Genomic DNA, 25849 nt, shown 5'->3' with positions numbered 1-25849 from the left:
GCCACACTGAAGCTGGCGGAATAATTGAAAAAAAGAATCGCTCCTAGGTGGGCTCGAACCACCAACCTTCCGGTTAACAGCCGAACGCGCTAGCCAATTGCGCCATAGGAGCTTGTGTGTCTGGTATGTCGTCACGGTATCTGAATGTGGTAAAACAATCACGTGACACGAATGCGAGACAAACGGTGTCTGGCTCTGGGGTTGCTTGGCCCGCCGATCTGTCACTTGCAGCGCATTGGCAGACCGAGCTACAAGAGGCACCTATGAGATGAGGTGACTTGACATGCCATAAATCTATTCTGCGGCTTCGAGCCTCTTCTTGGCTTCCGATACAACGCTCATGACAGAGTTGTAGCTGTCCATCAAGACTGACTTGCACGGAGAACCAGGCGCGAGCAACTCCTCCACCATATCGCAAAAATGCGACTGCGGTCCATCCAAGCCCAGCGGCTTCAACTTGGCGCCCTCGAATCGCCTGTACAGCAGATGGAGCCCGTAGCCATCGTAGCAGCCAATGATGGAGGTGACATCGAGTGGGCGGAAGCAGGCATCGGTCGCAACCAGCACGGCTGACTGCATCCGAAACCAGAAAGTGGACACAAACTTGAGCTCGCCGCAAAGCTCGTCGAGACTTGGCATCCGGTAGCAAGGGCCCAGGCCGCGCCAGGTGAGAGGATCGCCGGCGAGATCGCCATGGGCCTCCAGGAGTTCCACACGGGCCTCCTCAAAGAGCTCCACCAGGATACACAAGAGGAGAACGTCGATATCGAACGCTGTAAATGGCGTTCGGCTCTGTGTCGCCTTGATGAGCACGTACAAGGTCAGCGTCACCAGCTGGAGCGTCGAGGTCTGCTTCTGAGTCAGCGTGGGCGAAAAGACAGACTCGTCCGAAAACAGAGCTTGATACAGGAACGGGGCATCGTCGGGGTCGCAGATGCGACACACATTCATGATTCGCGCGGCCCTGTCCTTCTGGAGCAGCTCCTCCATCGTCATCAAGTCGTCTATATCGAATATCTTGACGACCTTTCGGACAGGGGCTTCCACTCGAATGAGCTCGTTCAAGAGGGCTCCCTGTCCGACGACCACCCAGTAGATTCGCTGGAAGAGAGGCGAGACAATGTCCCAGCTACTGACGCCCCTGTGGTCGATCTCGCCCGTGAGATCCATGCAGAGGCGGCGGAAGACTCCGATCGACATGACGGTCCGACCGACCTTGCTTTCGATAAAGACAGGATGAAGGGCGGCAGGGATGTTCTCGTTCAGCTTCTCCTTCACCTCGCGCGAGATTGTTGCCGGCTTGTTGAGATTGTATGGGATCATGCCCTCGATCATGAGCTGTTTCAGTCGGCGGTTGGTGGGGTCCTTATCGGGAAGACACTTGAACACAACCTCGACAGGGTCGCTGCGGTGATCGAGTCTTGATAGATAGGCGATTGTATGGGGGATCTTGTAATTGGCTCGCCCTTCAAACACCTGCATTCGGATCGCCTTGGCGCTGTCATAGTCAACATAGTCGTTGCTGCTCATGACGGCGAGAAGAGCGAGGAGTCGAGCGTTGCCGTGAAGACTTCCGTAGGCATTGCGGAAGCCGAGCGGGGTCAGACACATGGCCGTCAGCCGACGCTGGTCGAGCGGCTGGGACATCGATAGCAACTCTTGCGGGAACTCCTCCGGGGTGCGGTACCACGAGGTGTTCAGGATCGAGCAGTAGATGCCAAACTCGGAGTTTGAACTCATGATGCCGAGCAACTGGGATCTGGGCGCAACGTCTTGGGCGTACCGAGCCATCTCCTTGATGAGATCGGTCTTGCAGCGGTGGAGTTTGAAGCTGTCGGGCGTGGGTGGCTTGAGATGCTCCAGGGCGACGCTCTCGAGGAACGTGCGGATGTTGACTACGGATTGGAACTGGTTCTCGTCTTCGGGGCCGCCTTGAGCCGATCGCTGCTGCTGATGCTGCGGATGCTGGTCCCGGTGATGGTTATGATGATGATTCTGCTGCTGCTGCTGCTGCTGGTAGTGGTGAGGATAGTTGCCGCCTCGAGCGCTGCTGTTGGTCCACGGGAACTGGGCTGGCTTGTAGACCCACTCTTCGTCATGCTTTGCTCGCAGCTCGCAGTTACTGAAGAGCACCACCGAGAGCCCGGCATCGAGCATCTTCTGGAAAAACACCACAATGCGATCACGCAGCTCGTGGTACTGCCCCATCGTGGTTTGGTTGATGCGGTACTCGGAGGGCAGTGCTGGCGTTACAACCGCGAACATTCGCTTGAGGGAGCCTGCATCGACGAGGAGGAGCCGCCCAGAGACCAGAGTGGGATTGAGGATGTTGTGATTCTCCCCATAGTCCCTGAGATACGAGGTCAGCAACTTGACTCCCATCGCTGCTCCAGTGGCCGATCGATTGCAGAGACGGGTCGGGAGGCGGGCGGGTGGGGAACGAGTGGGGAGCGAACGAGTGGCAAGAGGCGAAGAACAGGCAGTGTCGGACGGGCCACAAGGCGGGAAGGGCAGATTTCTCAGCACGGCTGGCTGCGCGCCAGGCGGGTCTGGGGCCAATCTGTGTCACGCTGGCAGGGTTCGGTTTTTCGGTGGTGCCGGCGCCATGAATTGCAGCAATGCAGACGCATCGATGGGGGGGAGCAACCTGACGGCGCTGAAAGAGCTCGACCCAACTGACCCATCTCGATTGTGCATGCGGCCTTGGAGGCCTACGTCCAACAAGGCCAATGCGGTGTCTTGGGGGGCAGCAAATCTTTTGGTCGTTGATCTGGAGAGCCGGGTATCCTGTTTTTCGTTGGACTCGCCTCATGCTGCTCTCCCTCAGCGGCCTGGCTGGTGCATTCGGGTGGGATGGAAGATGTCGAGAATATGTATTTCGGCTCGCGATGACAGCGAGTCCCTGCAACTCCAGAAAGTGCCACATGCTACTTTACACCCAGGCAAGAGCGTCCAGACGGACAGTGCCAAAGCCAAACGCTCCCGGCCACGCTTCTCATCGAGCCCTGATACTCGCTGCAACCATGTCTAACGAGGGGAAAGGGGGGAGGAGGAGTGGGTCTCTAGTCCGACTTGCTCTTGCTGGTAACCTGGGTCTCCTTCTGGACCCAGGTGCGGCTGATAAACTTGAGAGCCTCGTCAATGAAAATGACGGGGAGCGAGATGAGGAGAACCCACTTCCATTCCTCGAGTCCGAGGGGCGTGATCGCAAAGAGATCCTGGCGGTTCGAGCATCGACCGGGGGAATGCAGAAGGGCAGAGCTGGGTCAGCTGGGCTGGGCCGAGCGGCTCTCAACAATGCGAGGCTCTAGTGCTTCAGAACCATGCGTCTCGGGTATCCAGACCGATCATACTCCATGTGAGCGTGAGTCGCGGATCTAAATGCAGCTGATGCAGTGTCAGGCACTCACCGAGAAGAAGGGAACGTAAAGGATCATAAAGTGCAGGGCCATGGAGAGCGTGACGGCAAAGACCAGGTAGAGGTTGTTCTGGAGACCAAAGGTAAGGAGCGACTCGTTCTCGGACAAGCTGGTGTTTTGCACACGGTAATCGAGAAGTGGGTTAGCAGTCTCGCAGGCTGCAACGCTGCTCTCCAGCGATCGTTGTGGCAGACATTCTGATGCCGGCGTAGATCGGCCTACCTGTTGATCGCGTTGAACATCTCGACGACGACGAGAATCGACAGACTCATGGTCGTGGCTTTCTTGCTCATAAAGTTGGCAAACATGTCACATCCGATATCAGGGAACAGGGTCGAGCACTTGTGGAAGTTGGTCTGAAGCAGGATTACGGGTTAGTTCAGGAAGAGTGGCGTCGGCATGCTTCCAGCAGCCCGATCCTTAACCGGCTATGCCCAGGCTGAGGGGAGAGCTCCCTCCCGCTGGCCGCTAGTCGAGTTCCTTCCGAACTCGGCCTTGGATGGCTTACCAGCTGATACCAGGTGATATGGGGACCGTTGCTGTAGTAGATGAACCACCAGGCATAGCCAAACACAGTGGCAATGCCAACGTAGGTGCCGATCACGATATAACTGGTTTGGGTAGAGGCGTGCGTGCTCACGGTTAGCATTACGCCTGGCAAACGACGCTGCTCCATCGATACAATCGGAAACGGGGGCAACACAAACTACGTCGTGTCAGTCTACCCTTACCGGATAAAGAGCCAAGTGGTGACGATGGGCTCCTTCGACGAACGAGGCGGTCGACGCATGATGGCATGATCAGCAGGGTTGAAGCCCAGAGCCGTGGCCGGAAGTCCGTCGGTCACCAGGTTAACCCAGAGCAGCTGGACGGGGATCAGGGCCTCGGGCATGCCAAGAACGACTGTGAGGAAGATACTAACGACCTCGCCAATGTTGGATGAGATCAGGTAGCGGATGAACTGCTTGGTGTTGGCGTAGATGCTACGGCCCTCCTCGACAGCAGCCACAATGGTGGCAAAGTTGTCGTCGGCAAGGACCATATCACTGGCGAGCTTGGCAACGTCGGTACCGCTGCCCATGGCAACACCAATGTCGGCTCGCTTGAGGGCAGGGGCATCATTGACACCATCGCCGGTCTAGCGGGGGGCGGGCCAAGCAGTGCGTGAGTCTCGCAAGTCAAACACCATCGAGTATGCATCTGCCGTCTGCAGCTCGTCTCACCATGGCAACAATCCATCCATCCTCTTTCAAGAGATCCACGAGCTCCTCCTTGTGGCTGGGTTCGGTTCGCGAGAACAACGAGGCGCGGCGGACGGCTTCTTTCTTCTGGGTTGGGGTCATATCATCAAACTCGCGGCCGGTGTAGCTCAGGTGGGCCAGATCCTCATGCTCTCCAAAGACGCCAATCTTTCGCGAGATCGATTCGGCGGTCTTCTTGTTGTCTCCGGTGATGACAATGACGCGAATGCCGGCCGCCTTGCACTTTCGAATGGACTCCTTGACTTCCTCGCGAGGAGGATCAAGCATGCCGACGAGACCAACAAAGGTCATCTGCGACTCGATCTTGGCGTAGCTGCTGGGGTCAATCTTGGTGGGCTCGGGAATGTTGGGTTGGTCAACGGCGGCGAAGGCCAAGACGCGCAGGGACTCGGCTTCACCCCAAGTGTAAACCTGAGAGGCGGCGAAAGAGGAAGCAGACATCATCAATGTCAGCCGACGTCTCATCCAAGGCCCGCGCGACGCTGCTGTTGCCCAGCTACCAACCACAGCCGCCTGTGAGCAAGCGTGCCATTCGTGTATCAGGCCACCACATACCTTCTTCAAGATCGCTTGGCGCAGGGTTTCGGTGAGCTCGACGCGCTTGCCGGGCGAGGAGGACAGTCGGATGTACTTGCAGCGCTCAAGAATTTGCTCGGGGGCGCCCTTGACAAACAGCACAGAGCCACTTCCGCTCTGCTGGCTAGCGACGCGGGTCAGGGGCGAGGTTCCGAATACGGGGGCGTCCTGCTGGCGGCTCAGAAGGACAGACATGGACTTGCGATCGCGCGAAAACTCGAGAGTAGCCTGGCGCTTGTATTTGGACGCAAAGTGGTCGGCGGCCTGGCCGGCTCTCCAAAGTTTGGTCTTGTGGTCAATCTTGCCGAGGGCGTTGGCATCGGGGATGACGGGCAGCTGCTTATTGAAGGCGGGAGAGTCCGTGCCGACTCTTTCGACAAAGGCCTTGAGAGCCGCCTCGGTAGGCTCGCCAAACTTTTGGAACTGTCCGGATTTCTACAAAGCCAACGAGTACCATCCGGGGCGGGGTTAGCGGACCGACCACAATCAAACACATCTATTGCGAGCAGCGAAAGCTACCAGGGATCGATGCAGGGATCGATGCAGGGATGCGGTACAAACCTCGTCAAAGACGATGCGGGAGTCGTTGCAAAGGGCGCAGATCTGGATAAGCTCGTTTAGGACAGCGTTGTTGCTGAGGATGTCACGATCAACTTGTTTGCCCTCGGCGTTGAGGATGCGTCCCTCGGGTCCGTAGGTGGAGCCCTCAGCCTGGACTTCGTTGAACACGCCGCCCTCGGACTCGACAACGAGACCCTGTGGTAGAAAGTCGTTCCGTGAGGTTAATGCCCCAGCTTCAAAACAATTGGACACACACGTCCTCCGGCCGATCAACGCACCCAGTGAACTCGGATGCCTGGCATCGCTGAGCAATATGCACGCCAATCAAGATCGCAGTCCTACTTACTCGGCGAACACTCATTTGGTTGGTAGTCAGGGTGCCGGTCTTGTCAGAGCAGATGACGCTGGTGCATCCAAGGGTCTCGACGCTGCGGAGCTTGCGGACGATGGCGCCCTGCTGGGCCATCTTCTTGGTTCCAAGGGCGAGGCAAGTGGTGATGATGACGGCAAGACCTTCAGGGATGGCGGCAACCGCCAAGGCGACAGCGATCTTGAAGTAGTAGACTGCGCCCTTGAGCCAGTTGCCGTGGAAGTGCTCATCGTTGAAGTGGCGGATGTTGATGACCCAAACCAGGACGCAGATGATGGAAATGATGCGGGCGAGCTGGTCGCCAAACTCGTCGAGGGCAATCTTGAGAGGCGTCTTATCATCCTCTTGCTCCGAGATCGACTTGAAGATGCCGCCGATGGCAGTATGGGGACCAGTCTGGACGACAATAGCCTTGGCCTTTCCGACAGTGATGGACGTTCCGGAGAAGAGAATGTTGATCTGGTCCTGCTTGACTGCGCCGGGATCCGAGACGATCGTCTGGGCCTCCTTGCTGACCGAGACGGATTCTCCGGTGAGAATCGACTGGTCGACCTTGAATGACGAGGTGTTGATTTCCAGGACGCGGCAGTCGGCGGGCACCTTGTCGCCAACGACGAGTTCGACAACATCGCCGGGCACCAACAGACGGGCGTCGATGGTCTGGACCGTGCCGTTGCGGATAACCTTGGCCTCATCTGGGGAGTATTCCTTGAGGGCCTAGAGCACACAGAGGCGGTCGCAATCGCAAGCAGAGCGACAAAAGTGTGGGTCAGCACGGGCCTGGAAGACTTGGAACTGCTGTCGCGGCAGCCTCAGTGTACCAAGTGCGGGAACGCGTTCGGAGAAACCCAGATTGCGCTGATCGGCGTCCGATCAAACCAGACAGTTTGGCCGACGCTGGCCCTCAGAGTCTCCGGAGCGCTCGTGGATGAGGAGCAGAGCCTCTGCGAGCGCAGACGGGCCGCGCGGGCACCGTCCGAGCAAAGTATATGTGCCAAGGTCTACCTCGATGGCCTTCTCGGCATTGGTTTCTTGGACGACGCCGACGACGGCATTGGCAATCAAAATCAGGAGGATAACGACGGGCTCCACAAAGGCAGTGGTCTTTTCTTGTTCGTCCGTCTCGAGGGCGGCCAGTACAAATGAAACGACGGCGGCGCCCAGGAGAATGAGGACCAGCTGATCCTCAAATTGCTCCAGAATCAGTTTCCACAAGGGTGTGCCCGGTTCCTCGGGCAGTTCTACCGTGCACGGAATGAGCGATGGGGGATGGAAACAAATGGGGGGGGGACCAGAAGGATTGGTTGGCAACACGGTGTCAGAGATGAAGCTGGACGGTATGCTCGCCTTCCGAACAGCACAGCCCAGGACGATATGCCGAGTAACAGTCCGCAAGCCGGCGCACAAAGTCGACGCTGCGGTCTGGGAGCTATCCGTGTGGCGCGCTGCCATTACGGCAGATGGAGCTGGCAGACCGTGCCAAAGCTTGCTGGGCAGACTCTGTCGATGCCACCGTCGGCTCTCCTTGGCCTGCATGGCGGGCCACTCACCATTGCGGCCGTATCGCCCCAGACGCTGGTCGGCCTCGGCGGCCGTGAGGCCGTTTCGGCGATCCGACTCGAGTGTCTTGACGACCTCCTCGGGACTCTTGGTAAAGCTGTTGTCCATGTGGGATGTCCTTGGCAGGCAGGTATCCCTAAACTGGCGGTAACTGTGACGGCAGCGAGGGCGGTTTGGGCTGGCGTCCTTGGCTCAGAGCGGGAGAGGATAGCGCGGGCTGCTGAACAGTCCAGATGCCGCTGGTTCGTGGACGACGATCGAAATCTCGGGCTGGGGAGAAGTCGGCGAAGCCCTTGCTCCAATCAGCGACGGCCAGGGTGGCGGGAAATGAAATTTTCATTCATTCGTGCCGGGGGAGGCGGGAGCAAATCCGAAAAGACAGCTCGGTGGGGGAACTCAGCCGCACATCCACGGCAAGCGCAGGCGGCTGCTGGCGGGCGCTGGGTGGACGGCGGATCGTCGCACGGCCAGATTTGTGGGAGGTGGGGTTGTTGCACCAGCGGGCTGGTGGGGGTTCTCACGGCGGCCGTGGCTGCTGGCCAGGGGACTTGTGCTGCGGGTCAGCGCTTCGGTCTCCTCCAAGTGCTTTCGCCAGGCCTTGTCGTTCGGCCTGGCTGGGTGCGCTCTCTGGTCCTGGATGGCCGCCCTTTGGCCATACGGCCTCGCCTGGCCTCTGGCGGGCGGGCGGCAGTCGCCTCTGCGCGGGTCCTGGGCATCCCCCCTGCACCTCGGGGCCCGTCAGGCGCCGCCTCTCGGGTCGCCGGTCGTTCAGAGAGCCGTGGGAAGTCTGTCTCTTGGCGACCATCCAGCACCTATCCAGCGTCCATCCAGCACCCATCCAGCGTCCATTCAGCGCCCATCCGCGAGCGACGCCACTTGTTGCCGACGGCGATGCAGCCGTTTCGGTCCCAGTGAGGTTATCATGCTCGCGCGGCGCTCGCTTCGTCGTCTCGGCCTCCTGGCCCTGGCAGCGAGGGCGGATCCAGTCGCTCTCTGCGCTGCCGCCATGTGCGGTGGGCATACAAACCCGCGCGCTGGAGCCGCTGTGCGCTGCCTTGCAAGGGGGGGGGGCCAGAGCTGCATGTCTATGCCTGGGCCTGTCGTCTCCCTGATGATGCCGAGCGGGCAGCGGATCACATTGTGTGCAACCTGGCATTCCCTCCCCTCCATTGTCTGCAGAGCGCCGGCCGCCCGCTGGTCTTGGTCCTGCAATTGTGTGTGTATTGGCTCGTTGAGTAGGCAGCCCGGGAAACGCGGAGTGCTTGCGCTGCAGCAGTACAGCTGGGCATCTGGATTTCGCCCGGCGGTCCCGCTTGGCTTCGTTCGCTCCTGCTGGCACTCTCGAGCATCCTTCCCTCCCGTGCACTCTCTCCAACCAGACACCTGTCGCGGCTCGGGTGCCTCGCTCCTCCCCCCCCCAATTCATCTACTAGCCTGCGTGCTTCTGGTCGTGTCCGTCTGCGTGTCTTTTGTCGGGACTGCCTGCTCGCGTCGGTGCTGTTCGAATCCCACGGCCTTTGCATACTTCGCTTCGGCCTCCATTCCACGCATCTTTGGCGCATCCCACAGCTCGTGCCGCTCGAGTTGCCTTTGTACTTGGAGGTGCCGGTGATCCCACCCGTCCACGCACCCCGCATCCTCATTTGCCCGATTTGAGTAATAAACTTCCACAAGGCAAAGCGTCCCGTCTGCCGACGACTATCAGCTCCGGGTGAATCGCGACGATACACCACCCCCTCAACCTCCAAGACGATTCTATCCGCGCACGCAAGAACCGCCTCTTATCGTGTATCCAGCGCTCAGCAAGATCAAGTCTGCGGTCATCTCTCCGCTTCCTGCCCAGCCCAAGACAGCAAATGTCAGTCAATTCGTATTCGCCCATGGTACACGCCGAGTCTCGCTTGGTCGAGCAAGAGCCTGATCAGCACGTCGGTCATTCCCACACCACCCAACTGGGCGACGATCTCGGCATCTCGGTCCATGAATCCAAGTTCGAAGCCCAAAAGAACAGCAAGTGCAGAATCGCGAGCTTGACCAACAGGTACCACGCATCCCGTTATCTGTCAGCCACCGCCAGGGATCGCCAAATGCCATCCAGTGCGAGCGGGCGGGTGTCACGCATTCGTACACTCAGGGCGATGAGCGTCTGCTGCTCGGCGACCTGCCGCTAACGCGTCCTTGGCCTGATTTTACTTCGTTTCCACCTTGATCGCAACCGCCACATACCGACTGCGGCAAACTCGATTCTGATGTGGGATCGCACACCCGGACCGTGAACCTGCGGCTACCACCATCCATGTTCTGGGTGCCTCATCCCTCCGCTCGACCGTTAACTACCCACCCGGGACAGCCCGAAACACCAAGCCACCCAGATGGTCCCTGCCCCGGTGCGGCTCATTGCCATTCGCCTGGATCTCGAAGTCGAAGGCGTGAAGCTTCGTGACGCGTTCACCTGGAATCTTCATGGTTGTTACCTGTCTGATGCTTCTGAACGATTAGGTCGCGCTGCTTCTGTGTGCTTTCAGATAGGTGTCCCCCTGGCCTATGGCTGTGTGCTTGTCCAACATGTATCTGCTGCGTAGCATGCATCGCCGCTGCCTTCCTGATGTGGATTCGAGACGCATGTCCGATTCTCAGGCTTGGCTGGCGTTGGGAAACGGTCCATGCTCGAACCGTAGCACCGCACCGAGTCTCTAACACACCCTGATGCATCCGTACCAGAGGTCCTGGTGACTCCCGAGCAGTTTGCGCAGATCTTTGCCGACGATATCGACTCCCCGCTCTCGCAGCAGTTTGTGCCGCTCATCTCGCAGTCCATCCGTCAGCAGTGCCAGTCGTATTTGGAGGAAGACAGCAGCCCAGGCATGGGACAAAATCCGCCTGCCCCCGTCCATCCCTTTCCGGAGGGGCCGACAATGAGCCTGGAGGACATCCGCATCATCATTAAGGTACGTTGCAACAATCACTGGCCTTCACATTTGCCTTTGCGGGTCCAACCGTGACGACCTTGCCGCCCACGAGAGAACCCTGGCTGGCGACGCTAACTTTACGGTTGCTCTCTCGGCGATGCTTTGTAGCTCGATGTCAATGTTGGAACTTTCCACCTACACGACCAGTTTGAATGGCCGCTCTTTGCTCCCAACGCACCCAGCCCCGAAGAGTTTGCTCACCAGCTGTCGCTGGACCTCGGGTTCCCTCAAGAATACATCTCGGTGATTGCCCACGAGATCCGGCAGCAGCTATGCCTGGCCCGAATCAACTTTGAAGAGTCTGCACACGTTGGTCCTGTGGTCGGAGCGGCCCCGGCTGCAACGGGCCCTGTGCCAGGCATCACTCCACCCCATCTCAGCGTCCTGGGACCACAGGGATCGGCGCTGAATGCAAGTTACCAGTCTGAGCACATTCAAGAAGGTGATTGGATCCAGTCCGAGTCCAGCGAAAAGGGCGGCCGAGAGAAATCCAAGAGGTAAGTGTCTATCTCGCACACGTGCAGCCATTTGTCGTCGAGCGGTGGTTCTGTCGAGTACTTCGCGCTGGGACGCGCAAATGCGGCTCCGGTAGCTGGAACTCGTGCAGGATCGGCTTGAGCGAAACTTGCGTGAAAAACAACAACAACACGGTGCTGCCCTTGGCGCCATCTGGTGCGCTGTATGCAGCCGAACGGAGCTGGGGACGCTCGCAGGTCGCAGTGCCTGATGCGAGTCGCCCGTGGTGTCGCGCTTTCCGTTTGAAATGGATGGGGGGGGGAATACTTTCCCACACACATGAGGCCGCATTCCGCAGTGTGCTCGTGGTTCTTTGATTTAGCACGCGGGGAACTGTCCCGACACGAACTCTTGGTGTCTAATTGATTCCTTGATTCCTTGGTCTACCAGGAAGCGAAACCGGCAAGGCGCATCCTACAGCTCCCAAAGTCTCAACCTGAGCGGCAACCCTTCCCACTCGGGGATGTCTCAAAATGCCGCGAGTATCCACTGGCAGCACGGAGGCCCCGCGGGTGGAACCAGCAACAGCAGCAGCGGCTCCAACTCCCGCACGATGATGCCTCCGAGTCACCCTTCCCGTATTCCATACCGCAACTACACACCGACGGCCGAGGAGCAGGCAACCTTTTCTCAGTTTGCATACGGCGCCGGTGGGGTCTATCTGGGCGGGCCCCAGACACCGACGCAGTCGCAGACACAGGCGCAGACACCAACGCAGTCACACCACCCTAATCCATACCAGAACCAACTGCAGCTTCCGTTTCAGTCCACACACTACTCGTCACAGTTTGGCGGGGCAAATGTGCCACAGCAGCAACAGCAGCAACAACAGCAACAGCATCCTGCACACCTCTCCATGCACTTTGCCAACAGCGGACCCGGCAGCAGCTGCAGCACCGACAACCAGGGCAGCGGCTCAACCATCGGCGCTCATATGCAGCACAATCACATGTCGAGTGCCTCACAAAAGAAAGAGAAGCGCAAGCAGCGCGATCCCCCCATCATTGACACGGAGCTGGTCGCGAAACAAGTCGAGTTGATGCAACAGAGCGCCGACCTGTTGAACAATCCCGGTGGCGGAGAACTCATCAACACTGCAAACGGAAACATCATCGATCTCTCGGATTCTCGAGGCATCAGCCCTCCCAAGAAGCACAGGGGGTTTGGTGCCAGTGCCAACATGTTCAATGCCGACGGAAGCATCGATGTTGGCGGTATGTCGAGGGTGGTGCTGTTGCGCAGGAGCCAGGGCCGACTCACAATCATGGGTCTGGCTGCGTCCCGCTATACTTTCATTCTCCAACTCCCCGGCTTTGACGCCAAAATGCTGTTGCTTGAGAGTCTGTCCACGTCATAGGCCATCTTCATCGCAATCGCTGATGACATCGCGCTCTCCCTCTCTCTGCAGAGTTTCGGCTCGTTTGGCGATGCTCGTGGTGCCTGCTCAGTGGCCGCTACACACCCACCCTCCGCAAGGGACCTCTCGGCTCGAAAACCCTTTGCAATGCCTGTGGAATCTGGTACTCGAAGCATGGATCCCTGCCTCAGGATCGATACCAAGAAAACGCAGACTGTGTATAGGGACGCTGCTTTCTTTTCCAAATCGCCATCGCTCGTTGCCGCTGCGGCTGCTCCCTTCACTGTTACGGTATCGACCGACGGCATACGTGCTCTCGACGCCTCGTATGCAACACTGTGGTTTACTTTCGCTTCTTTGATTTTGCTCATGCATGATGCATGGCATTCCCCCCCCTTCAACCATTCTGTCAAACTCTCTCTCTCTCGTTGCACTGGGTTTGCCTGCAATCTCCCTCCTTTCCACCCTCATGCGCCATGCGTTCATTTCGTTCTATTTTCTTTCCCTTCATACACGCTCACTTGCTTGTTCGGTTCGGTTCCATCACTCTCACCTGCTTGCTCTTTGCTTCTCATTTCTCTCTTTGACTACTTCTCTGGATCTGTCCCCCCCCATCACCGAGAATGCGCTTCATAGTTGCCGTGACGACTTGGTGGCCAGTCAATGCACCCCGATTAGAGCCCGCCTGGCTGTTATCAAACCAGGCTAGATCTGATATAGATTCATGTTTTTACAAGAGCGCTGTATGGCTGCGGCACTGAACGTATGGTCACGCTGTTTATGGACGAGCCAATGTCCTTGGATAGGATCTCGACGGGGGGGGGCACTTTGATATGCCGCTGACCCACTGTCCTCGCAGCGATCTGCAGTCGTCAATCGGCAATGGCTTGATCAAAGTACACGGGTACCCAACGCCGATGTTCGCCACCGAGACCCCTCCATTCCAAAGCGACGATGCACCCATCTGGACCAACGCCCGAAGCGAGGATCGAGTCCGCACCAGACACGTTGTCTTTTGACGAGGCTGTTTCCCACACAGCCTCCATAGCCTCCACAGCCTTCGCAGCTTTCACAACTCTCACGAGGCTCGCACTTGCTTTCATTACATATTTCGCTCCTCAGTATTCCGGATTGCTCCAGTTCGATGAATATGCCTCCCTTTCGGGCCTGTCCTCTTCCTCACTTCCTCCCGATCCACTCACCCAAAGCCCCATCTACCGCTTCCTTCGCATCGTGGGCTCAACCTATCGATATCACTGCCACTGTTCTGTCATTGTCGCTGTCAGTATTTCTGAATACTGCACAGACACTACCTTTGCTTTCTCTGGATGTGATCGCTGCACTGTGGCATCTGACTGCTAGCTGTAACCCTTGCAAGGAGCAACAAAACAAATCTAGGACACCTGGGTTTCCATAATCGTTGTTTCCATAACGATTGTTCCCGTAATGGACTGCGGCCGCCCCTCCCGAGACGCAGGCTTTCAAGGCCTGTCCATGCAACTGTGAACAGAACTGTTCCGTTTTTCTTTTTTTTTGGCTGGGTAGACTATCAGGTCGATTCTCACAGGCGCTGACGCTCTCGGGACCTGCCCTGGCCTGCAGCACAGAATATGCGGCGGGCTGCATTTCGCCGCCCTCGTCGGGCCCTCGTCTGGCTCTCGTCTGGCCCTGGTCTCTGCTGGCTGGCGCGCCTGGCTTCCCCAACACGCCGAATCTCGGCTGGTCGGTTTGCCGAGATCTCCCATCTGGCCGCGCAGCCGAGCACTCTTCCCTTCCAAGCCAGCACGCACTGTCTCGGCGATAGCACCAGCAGCATCCAAAGCTCTCCTCCGATCTCGTTTTCATTAGCCGTTCGGTCACTTGATCTGCTCTCATCGCACACAGTCGACTCAACATTGGATCGCACCGACAATATCCTTCGTCTGCGCCGCCGCTGCCTCCGCCTTTGATCCCAGCGCACAAGCTTCTTTTGGAGAATTTTTTTTTGTCTGCTCCATTCTTTGACCCATCCGCTGTTGACTTTGTCGCCTCACAACCCATCGTTCGACTTTTCAATTGCTCCGAATATCCCTTGATTGTCCCCCCACTGCCTCCACACACTCGAAACATCACCACCATGATCAACATCCAGGAAGAGCACACCCGCAGCGCCTCGAGCCCAACTACTACCCCTCCTCTGCCTCGCTCCAATGGCGAGCAGCCGAAAGACTCAAAGCCCGCCGCGCCTCAGGCATCGATCGACATCCCGCCCAACGAGCTTCCCCAGGGACACGACCCAAGAATCGGCCTTGTCAACGGCAGCGTCTCGCTCCCGGTCGCCCAGCAGCAGCAGCAGCAGCAGCATCACCATCACCACCATGGCTACCATGATATTGTCTGTGCACATCTATACCATCATGGTTTCTCTCAGGGTCGCTATCACGACCTTGTTTTGCGTTTCGAGTGTCCCCCCACCGACGATCGGACTCTGGCGCTTGATCGTGCGGCCCTGGCGGCTGCAAACTTCAAGCTCCACCGCATTGTGGCCTCGAGGAGCCCCTTCCTTTCGGCACGTCTGGAAGCTTGCGAACAAGAAAGGTAATGTCGCCTGCCGAGCGCTGGATCCGCGTGTCGGTTAATTGGGCTGCTATGATCTTTGTGGCTGCGATCGGGCCGTGCTCACGACTTGCCACATTGATTTGGCTGTGCCCATGGCTCCAGCATTGTCTGTCAGGAGAGTGGTCGTTGGAGCAAAGGGTAGACTGGATCGGATTCCAGCCATTCTGGCATTCACACACATTCTCCCAGCCGATCCGGCCAATCTATCAGTGCTTGCTGCAGCAAGCAGATGCTGCTAGTCTAGAAACTCCCCCGTTGGAGCAGCATCCAGGTGCAGTGACTGATGGCTCCATTCTCTTTCTCTGATCAGATATTCGCTTCCGCTGACAATGACGGTTGAGCTGTCGGACCCCAACCTCACCGTCGAGGGCATCACGATCGCACTCGGGCATCTCTACGCCGGATATGCCCAGAGCCAAATGATGGGCCACTCATCTCGCATGCTGCGGTCGCTCCTGTCGGCCACACAGCTGCTCCAACTGTGGGATCTGCAGAACATGGTGTGCGAGTGCATCAAGAACGACATGTCTCGAGAGACGGTGCTGGACTACTGTCGGTTTGTAAGCCAGCTGCCTGATGGCACTGGATATGGCCTGGCCAACCAGAAGATCCGCGACTTTGTCTACCGCTTCCTCACCAAGGGCATCGTGCGAGAGCTGGTAGACGAGCTCAACTCTCCTATCTGGGGCAACCGTGGCGGAGAAGGCTACAAGGGGCTTGTCCGGATGTTCTCCAATCTGCCCTTTGAGTGGCTCAAGAAGGTGGTCGAGAGCGAGCATTTTGAAGTCCCCAGCGATATGGAGAGGTACGTCGCGCTGGTGCAGTGTTCTGGGCCGATATGATCCCGGCGGCGAGCGGTGCGGAAGCTGGACATTGGCAACGAGGCCCATATGACCAAAGTGATTGCTCGGGTGGCCCGGCGTGGTATCCTCGAGTTTTGCCAAGATTCAGAAGAATCGGGATTGAGTGGGTAATGGGAGGGTGACTGGTGCACGAACATTGCGAGATTGGCAAAGTGCTAGGGCAACCGCGGATCGAGTACCAATGCCAACTCCATCTGCTGCAGATACACTTTTGCCAAGGACGTGATCGGTCTGAGGTCCCAGCGACGCAAGGGAAGCGCAAGCGGACATGCAGCAGGTGAAGAGAACGTGCTGTTGTCCTTTGGCAGCGGCAAGACCCGGGGCAGCGAGGTTACGATCGTGCGGAAGGCGCAAAGCAAGAGCCGCCTGGCCGAGTCGGGACGAAGCAGCGTCGGGAGCCACAGCAACGGCGCCGAGCGCAAGGTGTGGAAGGCACAGGCTCTGTGATGCCGCCCGCTGATAGACCGCAACAGACGATGGCGGGTCTGGGTTTGTTGAATGATGCCGGAAGGCCGGCAGGTCTGAATCGATGCGCGCTCGAGACGACTTGCAACTCGAAGGCTTGTGCTCTGGCTGGGATTAGCGTCTGAGCCGGACGGCACCAATACGACGGAACAAACGGCGTCGCAGGGACTTCGCGTCCTGGCAATAGCCTCCGCCTGAGCACTGTCGCAGATCCGTGGGGGCTCATGGATACCATGGGCCAATCCTGCTCCGAGGACATTGATGTATCGTCCTGGAGGTGCCCTTTGGATCGTGAATAGACACGTTCACAGAGCCATGCAGCACCGCCTCTATCTATCGACATCGCGGATACCGTCGATGATTCCTCCAGGTATCCAGAGCAGCTTCATCCACCAAGACAGGGGCACATACATGGGGTGGGTGAGCCTGGTAGGCAGTCACCGAAAGCGTGCCAGCGACCGTGCCGTTGATGCCATGTGGCGAAGTTGTGATGGAGAAGGTGGCGAAGTGTCTGGATATACGAGGAGTGATGTGGGGCGATGTGACGAAGGACAGATTGCCAGAGATTGCGATGGATATGTGTGGGGTAGGTGGAGTGCTATGGGTTGCGCAATGGATGGAGCGGATGGAGTGGGAACAGGGGGCTGAGTCTGGCCGCCCTGAGGCGGAAATGTGCAAGGCCCGGCCCAGCACAGGATGACAGAACGGCAAATCAGAACGGCAAATCCGGTCACCCACAGAGCAGATGGCCACGAGTATGGGCCGCGTGCAGCGATGGATCCGGGGGAAGAGGGCGAAAAAAAGACATTTGGCGCGCACGGTGCCGAAGCCGACGGGACACATGCAAATAGATGCAAGATGCAAGGAAGTGCAACGGAAGTGCAAGGAAGTGCAACGGAATGCAAGGAAGCGCAGCAAAGGCCAAGGAGACGCAAACAGACACAGCAGCCCCGCGGAGTTCGCAAGACGCATTTGCACATCCGTTTACATTTCGGCCAACCATTTTGGCCAACCATTTCGGTCAACCATTTCGGTCAGCCATTTCGGCCAGCCGGGCTGAAAACGCAACAGACACAAGGAGCGCAGACACAGGCCCGCTTGTCTTTTCCCGGCCGCCTTGCTGGCCAACCACGGGTGCGCCACGTCCGCGCTCCTATCGCCGTCGTTGTCGTCCGCGCCAGGCCGAGGCGGGCTCGCTTGGACCGAAGAGAACTCCTCTGGTCGCCGTCTCAGCCAACTGTTGTATCCGTCGCCTTGGTCGTCGTTGCATCGTTATTTGATACCACTAACGCTCCACGTAACAACCGCAGCTGCAACCGCAGCAACAGCGCTTCAGTATCCGTTGCCGCGCCTCTCCCGCCTCGCCTCGCCTCCGCTGCCCGCCACTGCCACCGAGGCTTTCTCGTCCTGCCCTCCAGACCACTCCCGTCGTTGCATCGGCTCTGTTGTCCACCTCGGCCTATTTTAGCCCAGCCAGTGTCCTCGGGCCTCACTCGCTCTCATCCTCGATCTCCCCAGGCCGACTTCTTTGTTCGTCCGATCCCATCCTGTCTTCTCCGACCCCCCATCATCGGTCTTGCACTCCTGTCGCCGCTAACATGATCACCCCCGCCGTTAATCCACGAGACAAACAACCTGTGGGCTCTCCAGCCGTGGCCTTCACCCCTGCCATCAATCCCATGTCCTCGACTCTCTCGCCGGCTTACACCCCAAACATGGCCTCACGCCCAACCCCCATGCTCGCCTACGAGCTCGAGCGCCTCAACTTCAACAGCCCGGCTCTGCCACCCACTGTGAACCTCGAGGAGACCTTTGATCCGCGCGACCAGGCCAGCTCCACCATGGCCGCTCTCGGTCTTCCCGGCTCGTTCAACTCCCAGTTCGTTGGGCATCCATCGGCCTTCAGCTCGATGGCTGCGTTGGAGTCGCCGCTATACCCCTTCGTGCAGAGCCCCGCTGTCGTGCAAGCGCCGCCCATAGGCACTCCATATTCGACTATGAATGTCCCGTTTCCTCACTTCTCGCCGGCACTGCCGCCCGCCGATCACTCGCTCCTCAACCCCTCGACCGACCTGCAAGCATCGCTGCTCCACAGCCCCCATATCCTGCTCAGTCCCTCGGCCGGCACCTCGTATTTGCAGCCGAGCCCATATCTGCAGCCAGCTGCAGCTGCGGCTGCGACCTTGTCGGCCCCAGAGACTCTGGCCTCGACCTTTACCCTGCCACAGGACCCGAGTTTTGCCCAGTCCAACTTTTTCGACGCCCTTGACGACCCGCTGCTCATGCCAGGGCCAGCCCAATTTGTCAGCCAGCCTCAGGACGACCTCGACTTGCAGGCCTTTCAACAGCAGCCACTGCAGCTCCAACAACCACAACAACAGCAGTTCCAGCAGCAGCAGCAGCAGCAGTTCCACATTCAAGAGCAGCTCCACTTCCCACAGTCGCAATTCTATGGCGTCGGCACCCTCCAGTCGCTGCCTCAGATCATCGCCACCATGCCCGACGATGCCAATTCTGCGATCATGTTCACTCCACGAATCAGCGTGCTGTCACCGGACCTGTCTGCAATCAGCCCGCACATTTCGATGATGAACCAACAGCTCCCGCTCACTATTACGTCGCAGACGCCGCTGAGTATGCTGTCGCCTGCCCTGCTTTCCGTCATCCATACGCCGATCCAGCCCTCTCCCATCGACTCTGGTGAGAATCTGTGACTTTTACTATAACGATCAGACGCCGTTGCTCTAGCTGCGTCTCCGGTCGTGTATGCATCTGCAATGTCTGGTCGAGCATGCATGAGTAGGAAGGTGCTTTGTGAATCTAATCTCTCCGCTCGACTCGGCTTCGGCATCCATCGACCGTGTTTCCCTGCTAGAATGGTCGTATGCGGGCTCCAGCGCCTCACCGTCCCTGCTGGTCTCTGAAGAGCTCGATGCCGGCTTTGATTCAACGGAGCTGGGTGATGAGGAACTCGATTCGCCTTTGCTTGAAGATGGCGCTGCGTCTGCAACCGCAACAAAGGCCAAGCGACACGCATGCACCTATCCCGGCTGTAACAAATCCTTCACCAGGATGAACAACCTGAAGAGCCACATCGACGGTGCTCACGAACGTAAGGGACTGCTGCTCAGCGATTCTGCCTATGCATTTGCTCTGCCCCCCCCTCCTGATGCGATCTGTCTATCAGCATAGCCCGCTGAGCGCCATGGCCATGGACTTGCACCGTCGCCACTCCTGCGTTGCTGTCTCACTGCCTCATGATTTAACGCCTTTCTGCCGCGTCGTCCTCGATTCTTTCGTCGACTCGTCGAATCCACTGCGCCAATCTTGATCTGCCACAGATGTCCGCAAGTATACGTGCCCTGGATGCAACACATCCTTTGTTCGCCAACAGGACATGGCGCGACACCGGAAGCAAAACTGCCGGCAGCTCCGCCAGTCCAGCACGGTTGCTGCTGCTGCTGCCGGAGGATCGTCGCCAATAGCGCGCTATGTGTGCGAGGACTGCGGCCGCAGGTTTTGTCGACAGGTACGAAAGCCGGTCTGGTGTTGCGCGACGGTCGCATGTGGTGGCTCGACGCTTCAGTGTCCCTAGCGCCTGCATGAGATATAGATGGCAATGGTCAGTCTCCTTGGAGAGGCATGTCCTGATGTCGAGGTCCTTCGGATGGTTGCTTTTGGGTGTCTGCGGCTCTGCGATCTTCCTCTGACACCCATGCTGTCGTGGCCTTGTTTTTGCACAGGACGCTGTCCCACGCCACAAGAGAAAAAACTGCCCACGCCTCAAAGAACACCGTGCCGATGCGCCGGCGCAGGACGACGATCAGTCTATCGACCATCTGGTCAACCATCCCACCGACTACCTCCAGCAGTAGTCACATGCTGACTCGATCGGTCGCTGCACTTGTCCTCTTTGGCTGTCACACACATCAGTTTATTTCATATATGGTTACATGGCTCGTTTCTTTCGGACTTGTGTCCCCCCCTTTTATTGCCGATGCCGACGAAGCCGCCGTAGCTTATCATCCCGCACATTTTGTGTCTGTGCTGTGTTTATTTGTCGGCGCAGCGTATGGCCGTCCTTTCTTGCTCTCTTTCATTCATTTCGTCGTTCGTTCACTCATTCATTTCGTTTCGCTGTTCGTTCGTTCCGTATTGTTATCGTATGTTCTCGTTTCTTTCATATTTTGTACCTCTTGTTGCCCCCCCCCATCTTTCTCTCCGTTCATCTTCCTCTCTTTGTATTTCCATGTATAGATTCGATTTGGAGCGATTACGCCCATGGATGAGGAAGGCTTCACGGCTCCTTCCCCCCCCTCCTCTGTTTATTTGTAATCTTTGATCATCTATTTTGGGCTTTCCGGGAGGAGATCTCCATTCCAATTGGAAATGTACAATCTATCCAAAAGAAAGTGGAAGTGGAAGCACAGGGCCAAGGAAACGGAGAGGGTGAGGGGAGAGAGAGTTCACTGCTCCTTTGAGCTCAGCATCATCCAGTCGGGACAGGAAGAGGCGAGAACATGGCCAAGGCACGGGCAACAGGGCTTCGCAGGTATACTTGTCAAGCTTTTGGTGCGTCTCCCTGGTCCCGGTTTCCCCAATGCGAATGACCACGACTGCTTTCGAGATCCTCGTTCGATGCTGCGGATACTGTATATTTTGAAGTTACATCATTTTGTACATATCCCCTTGGGCTGGCCAAGACGAGCGATGTGCTGCCTTTTCCGCTCGATCGGTACTCTCCTTTGGTCCCCGCAGCGCCAATACATAGACATGATTAAGTAGCCATAGACGATCCCGTGCTAGCGGAGCGAGTTGGTTAATGGGTCATCGGCGGTCACCAACTTGCCCGGTGGCTCAAGGAGCTTTTGGCCGGGCTTGATCGGGAAACACTTCCAGAACTAACAATATAGGAACAGAGCAGAGGAGAGAGATTAACGTATGCACGGCGATTGATAGCCGGCAGGGAAGGGAGAGACGATCGGCAAACAGTTGCAGGCTCAGTTCACACCACCGACGGTGTTGCGCCATCCTCTGCTCCCTTCCCCTCACGCCCACCTTGAGGTTCTCATCGCTCGCTGCCGTCACTACTGTTTGGCCGTCCGGGCTGAGCGCCATGTGGATCGGTCGTTCCTTGTGTCCAGGCATTGTGCCGACCTGTTCCATCGACGGATAGCTCCACAGAATAAGTTGGTTCTCGTCGCGGTATTGGGCCGAGATGAGCTCTCGATACGACTTTGACCAGAGCACGGCGCAGACTGAGTTATGAAAGTGTAACGAAGATCGATCAAAGATTTAGCTAGCAGCCCACATCCGCATCTCCCTTGTCGCCTCGTGCACCATGCTACAGTGTTCCCGCACTTCCATATTTCTGACGGGGCTACTGGCAGACTTTACCTTGTGAGCCCGTGTGAACTTTCTTCACGCATGTTCCGGTATCGGTATTCCAGAACCGAATACATCGATCGTCAAGACCTCCGCCTGTCTCACACGCAACGATCGAAGGACGAGTCAGTTGGCGGCAGCGAGGAAGGCAGGGCTGTTGATCAATCAGTCACTACCGCTCCACTTGTTCGTCACCGCTCTCGCCCACTCAAGCCAAGATCATACTTGAGACCGTCGTCAGTCCCGCCGTACACCCTTAGCCAAGCATCAACACCAGTGTTAACTATACCTGTAGCTAGCAGATTGTATTGCCATGGGCACCAGGCTATCGCTCGGACAGCTGCTGAGTGCCCTGCAAGCTCGAGCTTTGGGCTGCTTCTGCCAATCTCCCACAGAAACACTCGGTTGTCGTTTCCGCCGCTGGCCAGGAGCCTGCCTTGAGGACACCATCGCAAGCCCACCACCCGGTCCGTGTGGGCGCCTCCAAAAGTTTGGATCCACTGACCGATCGAGTTCTTGCCGTTGTAGTTGAGGATCTTGCCGGAGCGGTCGCCCAGAGATACAACTCCTTGCCGATTCCATGAGATGGCGCAGACCGGGTATGACTGCTGGCAGCTGAACAGCTTGCCCATGTATCCGCTTCCTGGAGTGACGTCGTAGATGGTGCAGAGGCCGCTCAGGGTTCCCACGGCGACCTTGGTGCCGTCGACGGAGAAGGCGCAGGAAGAGATATGATCGTCGCGGTTTCGTTGGCTCTGAAGTGTGTCGACCTGGCCGGTTGACTTGAGATCAGTTCAGGGTGAGGCGAGTGGGGGGGGGGCGTGAGTACGAGGTGAATGGGGGGAAGGAGCAGTAACTACCATTAGAACAGGACAATCATCGACATGCAGTGAGTACAGAAGGTCGTTGACGGATAGTCTGTGCGCCATATTGGAGCACCGAAAGAGGATATCCGATCAAACAAGGCGGTTGCTTGCATCCAATGCAGCCACAGGGTCCGAGTCCGTGAAAGAGAAAATGGCCTCGCCTTCAATGAGGCCGGATCGTCGCTCACTGCACGGCGAGGTAAACTCACGTCCGTCCATAGATAGCAGGTTTCGGCGAGACCAACAGCAAGGCAGCCAGAGGACGACCTTTTCATCAGGAGGACACCGGATGGGCGGGGGAGGGTGAGATTAAGTCAGTCACGATGGCGGGCTGTCCGCTGGACGATACAGCACCCTCGAAGAGTTCTCGACTTTGGCGATTTGCATACAGGAACACTCGACATAGAATGAAAGCATATGCAGTTGATGCCACTGGCCATCTGCTGGTCGTTTCCATAGATTCGACCACCACCAGAGCCTCCTGTGAGGACCACGACAAGCAACGACACTGGACGACCAGGTGCTTGGCGAACAACGATAAGCTATATTACGACTTATCAGATAACAACAAGTGTTGTTCGAACTGAAGATACAAAATGGGTGCAAGAAAGGAGGGGCTTTATAGCCAAGAGGGAAACCGAAGGGCGAAAGTGGGCGAGAAGGGTGGAGCGACAAACGAGGGACGAGAAGGGGGTGCGAGGGAGGCGGAGCATCCAGCGAGAGGGGCGAAGCACAGCGCAGTCGGAGGCGAAGTAAGAGTCATCGGCGCCAGCCAATCAGGGAATACACGCCAAGACAAACAAACATGACTCACGGTGCATCACGCGCAGCAGTCCACACGTGTTCCCAACGTGCATGATCATCACATCATCCCCTCCCCAAACTACGGCCACTCCTACGAACAATAAGTCCAGGCTTGTCGGGGTACCGGCGGTGGAAGTCGGCTATCTTGTCGGGAGCGTTAACGTAGTTGGCGGGCTCCCAGCTGCGATGATCAGTCGAGTAGCCCTTCCAATCAACGAAATAGCTCAACTTACCGCGGACCAGCTTGGAGTCGAGGATCTCCTGAACTTCATACTCCAAGTGGTCGTCGACGCGGACTGGCGGAGGAGGGTCTTGGATGCGGCCGGGGAGGGTGTTCGACTTGTGGGGCTCGAGGAGGGAGACATGGAACACCGGATGGATCTTGAGATCCTTGGGAAGGTCGAGGCGGAAGGCGAGGGAACCGATGGCTTCGACGATCTTGTAGGGTCCGATGCGCTGGTAATCCAACTTCTTGCTTGGACGGGTGGTCTTGATGTTGCGTGTTAGGACCCAGACTTGATCGCCAGGAGCGAACTTGGGAGCGTCGGACTTGTGGGCATCCGCAAAGCGCTTGTAGTCCGCCTTGGCCTTCTCGAGGTTCTCCTTCAGCAACGCCAAGTTGTGCTGAAGGTGTTCGACTCGGTCGGTCGCGGAGGGGACATCGAGACTGGAAGGAAGGACCGGAGACTCGAATCGAGGGTTGAAGCCGTAAGTCGCCAGGAACGGGGAGGCCTTGGTCGAGGTGTGCTCGAGGTTGTTGTATGAGAACTCGGCGAGCGGGAGCAGCATCGCCCAGTCATCCTGCTGGTACGAGGTGTAGCAGCGGAGATGCTGGTTGATGACTTGGTTGACCCGCTCAGTCTGTCCATCGGTTTGGGGATGGAACGCCGTGGACAGACTGGTCTTGATGCCGAGTTCCGAGCACAGGGCCTGCCAGAACCGCGAGGTGAACTGGCTTCCTCGGTCCGAGACGATGTTGTCCGGGAGACCGTGGAGGCGGAAGATGTTGTCGAGGAACAGCGACGCTGTTTCCTCGGCACTTGGGAGGGACCGACAGGGAAGGAAGTGGGCCATCTTGGTCAGGCTATCGACGACGACAAAGATGCAAGTCTTGCCGTTGGACTCGGGGAGGTCGGTGATAAAGTCCATCGTCACCAGAGACCAGGGTCGCGATGCCGTCGGGAGGGGCTGCAAGTATCCAAACGGCTTATGTCGAGGGACTTTCGAGCGTGCACAAGTGTCGCACGTCGAGACATAAGCCTGGACATCCTTGCGGATCGAGGGCCACCAGAACTGCCTCGAGATCAGTGCTCGGGTCCGCCGAATGCCAGGATGTCCAACAGCGACAGGGTCGTGGCATGACTTGAGGACGGGGACTCGACACGACTCTGGCACAACGATCTTGTCCATGAAGGTGAGGAGATCATCCTTCAGGACATACTTGGGATCGTTGCGGAGCTGGTCCAGGGACGGGTCCTTTGGTTGCTCCTCGGCAATGAGCTTGAGCAAGTCCACAGGGCGAGTGGAACTTGCATCCGAGGAGCGACGGACGGCACAGGCGAACGCCGAAGGTGGCAGCAACGGGGGAGGCTCCTTGGACACAGGTGCGGACGGAGGGACGTAGTCCGGGCGGCGGGAGAGAGCGTCGGCCTTGCCGTTCTTTGGACCGGGGAGGTATTGAATCCGGAGGTCGAACCGAGACAGGAACTGCGACCACCGGGCGTGTCGCTGGTTGAGGATGCGGGCCGACGCCAGGTATTCCAAGTTCTTGTGGTCGGTAAGGACTTGGACTGGGTGTTGGGCGCCTTCGAGGTAGTGTCGCCAGACCTCGAATGCCTCCTTGATGGCCAAGAGCTCCTTCTCATAGATGCTGTAGTTGCGTTCAGCATCCATGAGCGTGCGGGAGTGAAAGGAGCACGGGTGCAGGTGGCCATCGGAGCCGCGCTGGGACAGGACGCATCCGATCGCAAAGTCTGAGGCATCAGACTCCACGACAAAGGGCTTGGATGGGTCGGGGTGCGCAAGGACGGGCTCGGAGACGAAGGCTTCCTTGAGGGACTGGAAAGCCTTGTGGGCGTCGGGGGACCAGCGGAAGACCTGGGACTTCTTGAACAGGAGCGTGAGCGGACCGGCGATCTTGGCATATCCGTCAATGAAGCGACGGTAAAAGTTCGAGAACCCAATGAAGGAGCGAAGGTCGGAGACATTGCGGGGGACGGGCCAGTCGACAATGGCGGAGAGCTTTGCTCGTTCCATCTCGATACCCTTGGGCGAGATG

At 57.8% G+C, this 25849-nt stretch overlaps 6 protein-coding genes and 1 non-coding gene across 7 annotated transcripts; 3 read left to right on the top strand and 4 right to left on the bottom strand.

Annotated features, from left to right (window-relative positions):
- Positions 1 to 38: 38 nt before the first annotated feature.
- On the bottom strand, positions 39 to 112 carry BJ171DRAFT_t114. The gene has a single exon. It is a non-coding gene; the product is annotated as a tRNA-Asn (tRNA).
- A 110-nt stretch (positions 113 to 222) lies between these two features.
- On the bottom strand, positions 223 to 2471 carry BJ171DRAFT_500856 (uncharacterized protein). The gene has a single exon (XM_053110615.1). The coding sequence runs from the start codon at positions 2380 to 2382 to the stop codon at positions 295 to 297; it is 2088 nt and encodes a 695-aa protein (XP_052967666.1). The 5' UTR covers positions 2383 to 2471; the 3' UTR covers positions 223 to 294.
- A 378-nt stretch (positions 2472 to 2849) lies between these two features.
- Positions 2850 to 7997, bottom strand: BJ171DRAFT_500855 (uncharacterized protein). The gene is made up of 11 exons (XM_053110614.1): positions 7739 to 7997; positions 7194 to 7429; positions 6165 to 6905; positions 5819 to 6013; positions 5237 to 5692; positions 4643 to 5092; positions 4151 to 4557; positions 3928 to 4030; positions 3642 to 3775; positions 3411 to 3528; positions 2850 to 3218 (listed from the first exon to the last, which is right to left on the bottom strand). The coding sequence occupies exons 1-11, from the start codon at positions 7854 to 7856 to the stop codon at positions 3063 to 3065; spliced, it is 3114 nt and encodes a 1037-aa protein (XP_052967665.1). The 5' UTR covers positions 7857 to 7997; the 3' UTR covers positions 2850 to 3062.
- Positions 7998 to 9628: 1631 nt separating this feature from the next.
- On the top strand, positions 9629 to 12978 carry BJ171DRAFT_598257 (uncharacterized protein; the record flags this gene model as incomplete). Its single annotated transcript, XM_053114827.1, has 6 exons — positions 9629 to 9789; positions 10099 to 10214; positions 10470 to 10696; positions 10826 to 11214; positions 11624 to 12447; positions 12642 to 12978. 6 exons carry the CDS (start codon positions 9629 to 9631, stop codon positions 12812 to 12814), a joined length of 1890 nt encoding a protein of 629 aa, XP_052967664.1. The 3' UTR covers positions 12815 to 12978.
- Positions 12979 to 14307: 1329 nt separating this feature from the next.
- Positions 14308 to 16910, top strand: BJ171DRAFT_598256 (uncharacterized protein). Its single transcript, XM_053114826.1, has 3 exons — positions 14308 to 15167; positions 15499 to 15993; positions 16255 to 16910. Exons 1-3 carry the CDS (start codon positions 14707 to 14709, stop codon positions 16496 to 16498), a joined length of 1200 nt encoding a protein of 399 aa, XP_052967663.1. The 5' UTR covers positions 14308 to 14706; the 3' UTR covers positions 16499 to 16910.
- Positions 16911 to 18231: 1321 nt separating this feature from the next.
- Positions 18232 to 20391, top strand: BJ171DRAFT_474080 (uncharacterized protein; the record flags this gene model as incomplete). Its single annotated transcript, XM_053108726.1, has 4 exons — positions 18232 to 19216; positions 19392 to 19628; positions 19858 to 20045; positions 20260 to 20391. The coding sequence occupies 4 exons, from the start codon at positions 18232 to 18234 to the stop codon at positions 20389 to 20391; spliced, it is 1542 nt and encodes a 513-aa protein (XP_052967662.1).
- A 773-nt stretch (positions 20392 to 21164) lies between these two features.
- BJ171DRAFT_458234 (WD40-repeat-containing domain protein) lies at positions 21165 to 23042 on the bottom strand (the record flags this gene model as incomplete). The annotated part of the gene is made up of 5 exons (XM_053108372.1): positions 21165 to 21417; positions 21575 to 21774; positions 21914 to 21997; positions 22191 to 22683; positions 22977 to 23042. 5 exons carry the CDS (start codon positions 23040 to 23042, stop codon positions 21319 to 21321), a joined length of 942 nt encoding a protein of 313 aa, XP_052967661.1. The 3' UTR covers positions 21165 to 21318.
- Positions 23043 to 25849: the final 2807 nt, after the last annotated feature.

This window comes from Polychytrium aggregatum (assembly GCF_025602895.1).
Source record: "Polychytrium aggregatum strain JEL109 chromosome Unknown BJ171scaffold_14, whole genome shotgun sequence".
NCBI classification, from domain to species: domain Eukaryota; kingdom Fungi; phylum Chytridiomycota; class Chytridiomycetes; order Polychytriales; genus Polychytrium; species Polychytrium aggregatum.
The sequence above is the reverse complement of the archived record's forward strand: the minus strand, read 5'-3'. Positions and strand labels throughout refer to the sequence as shown.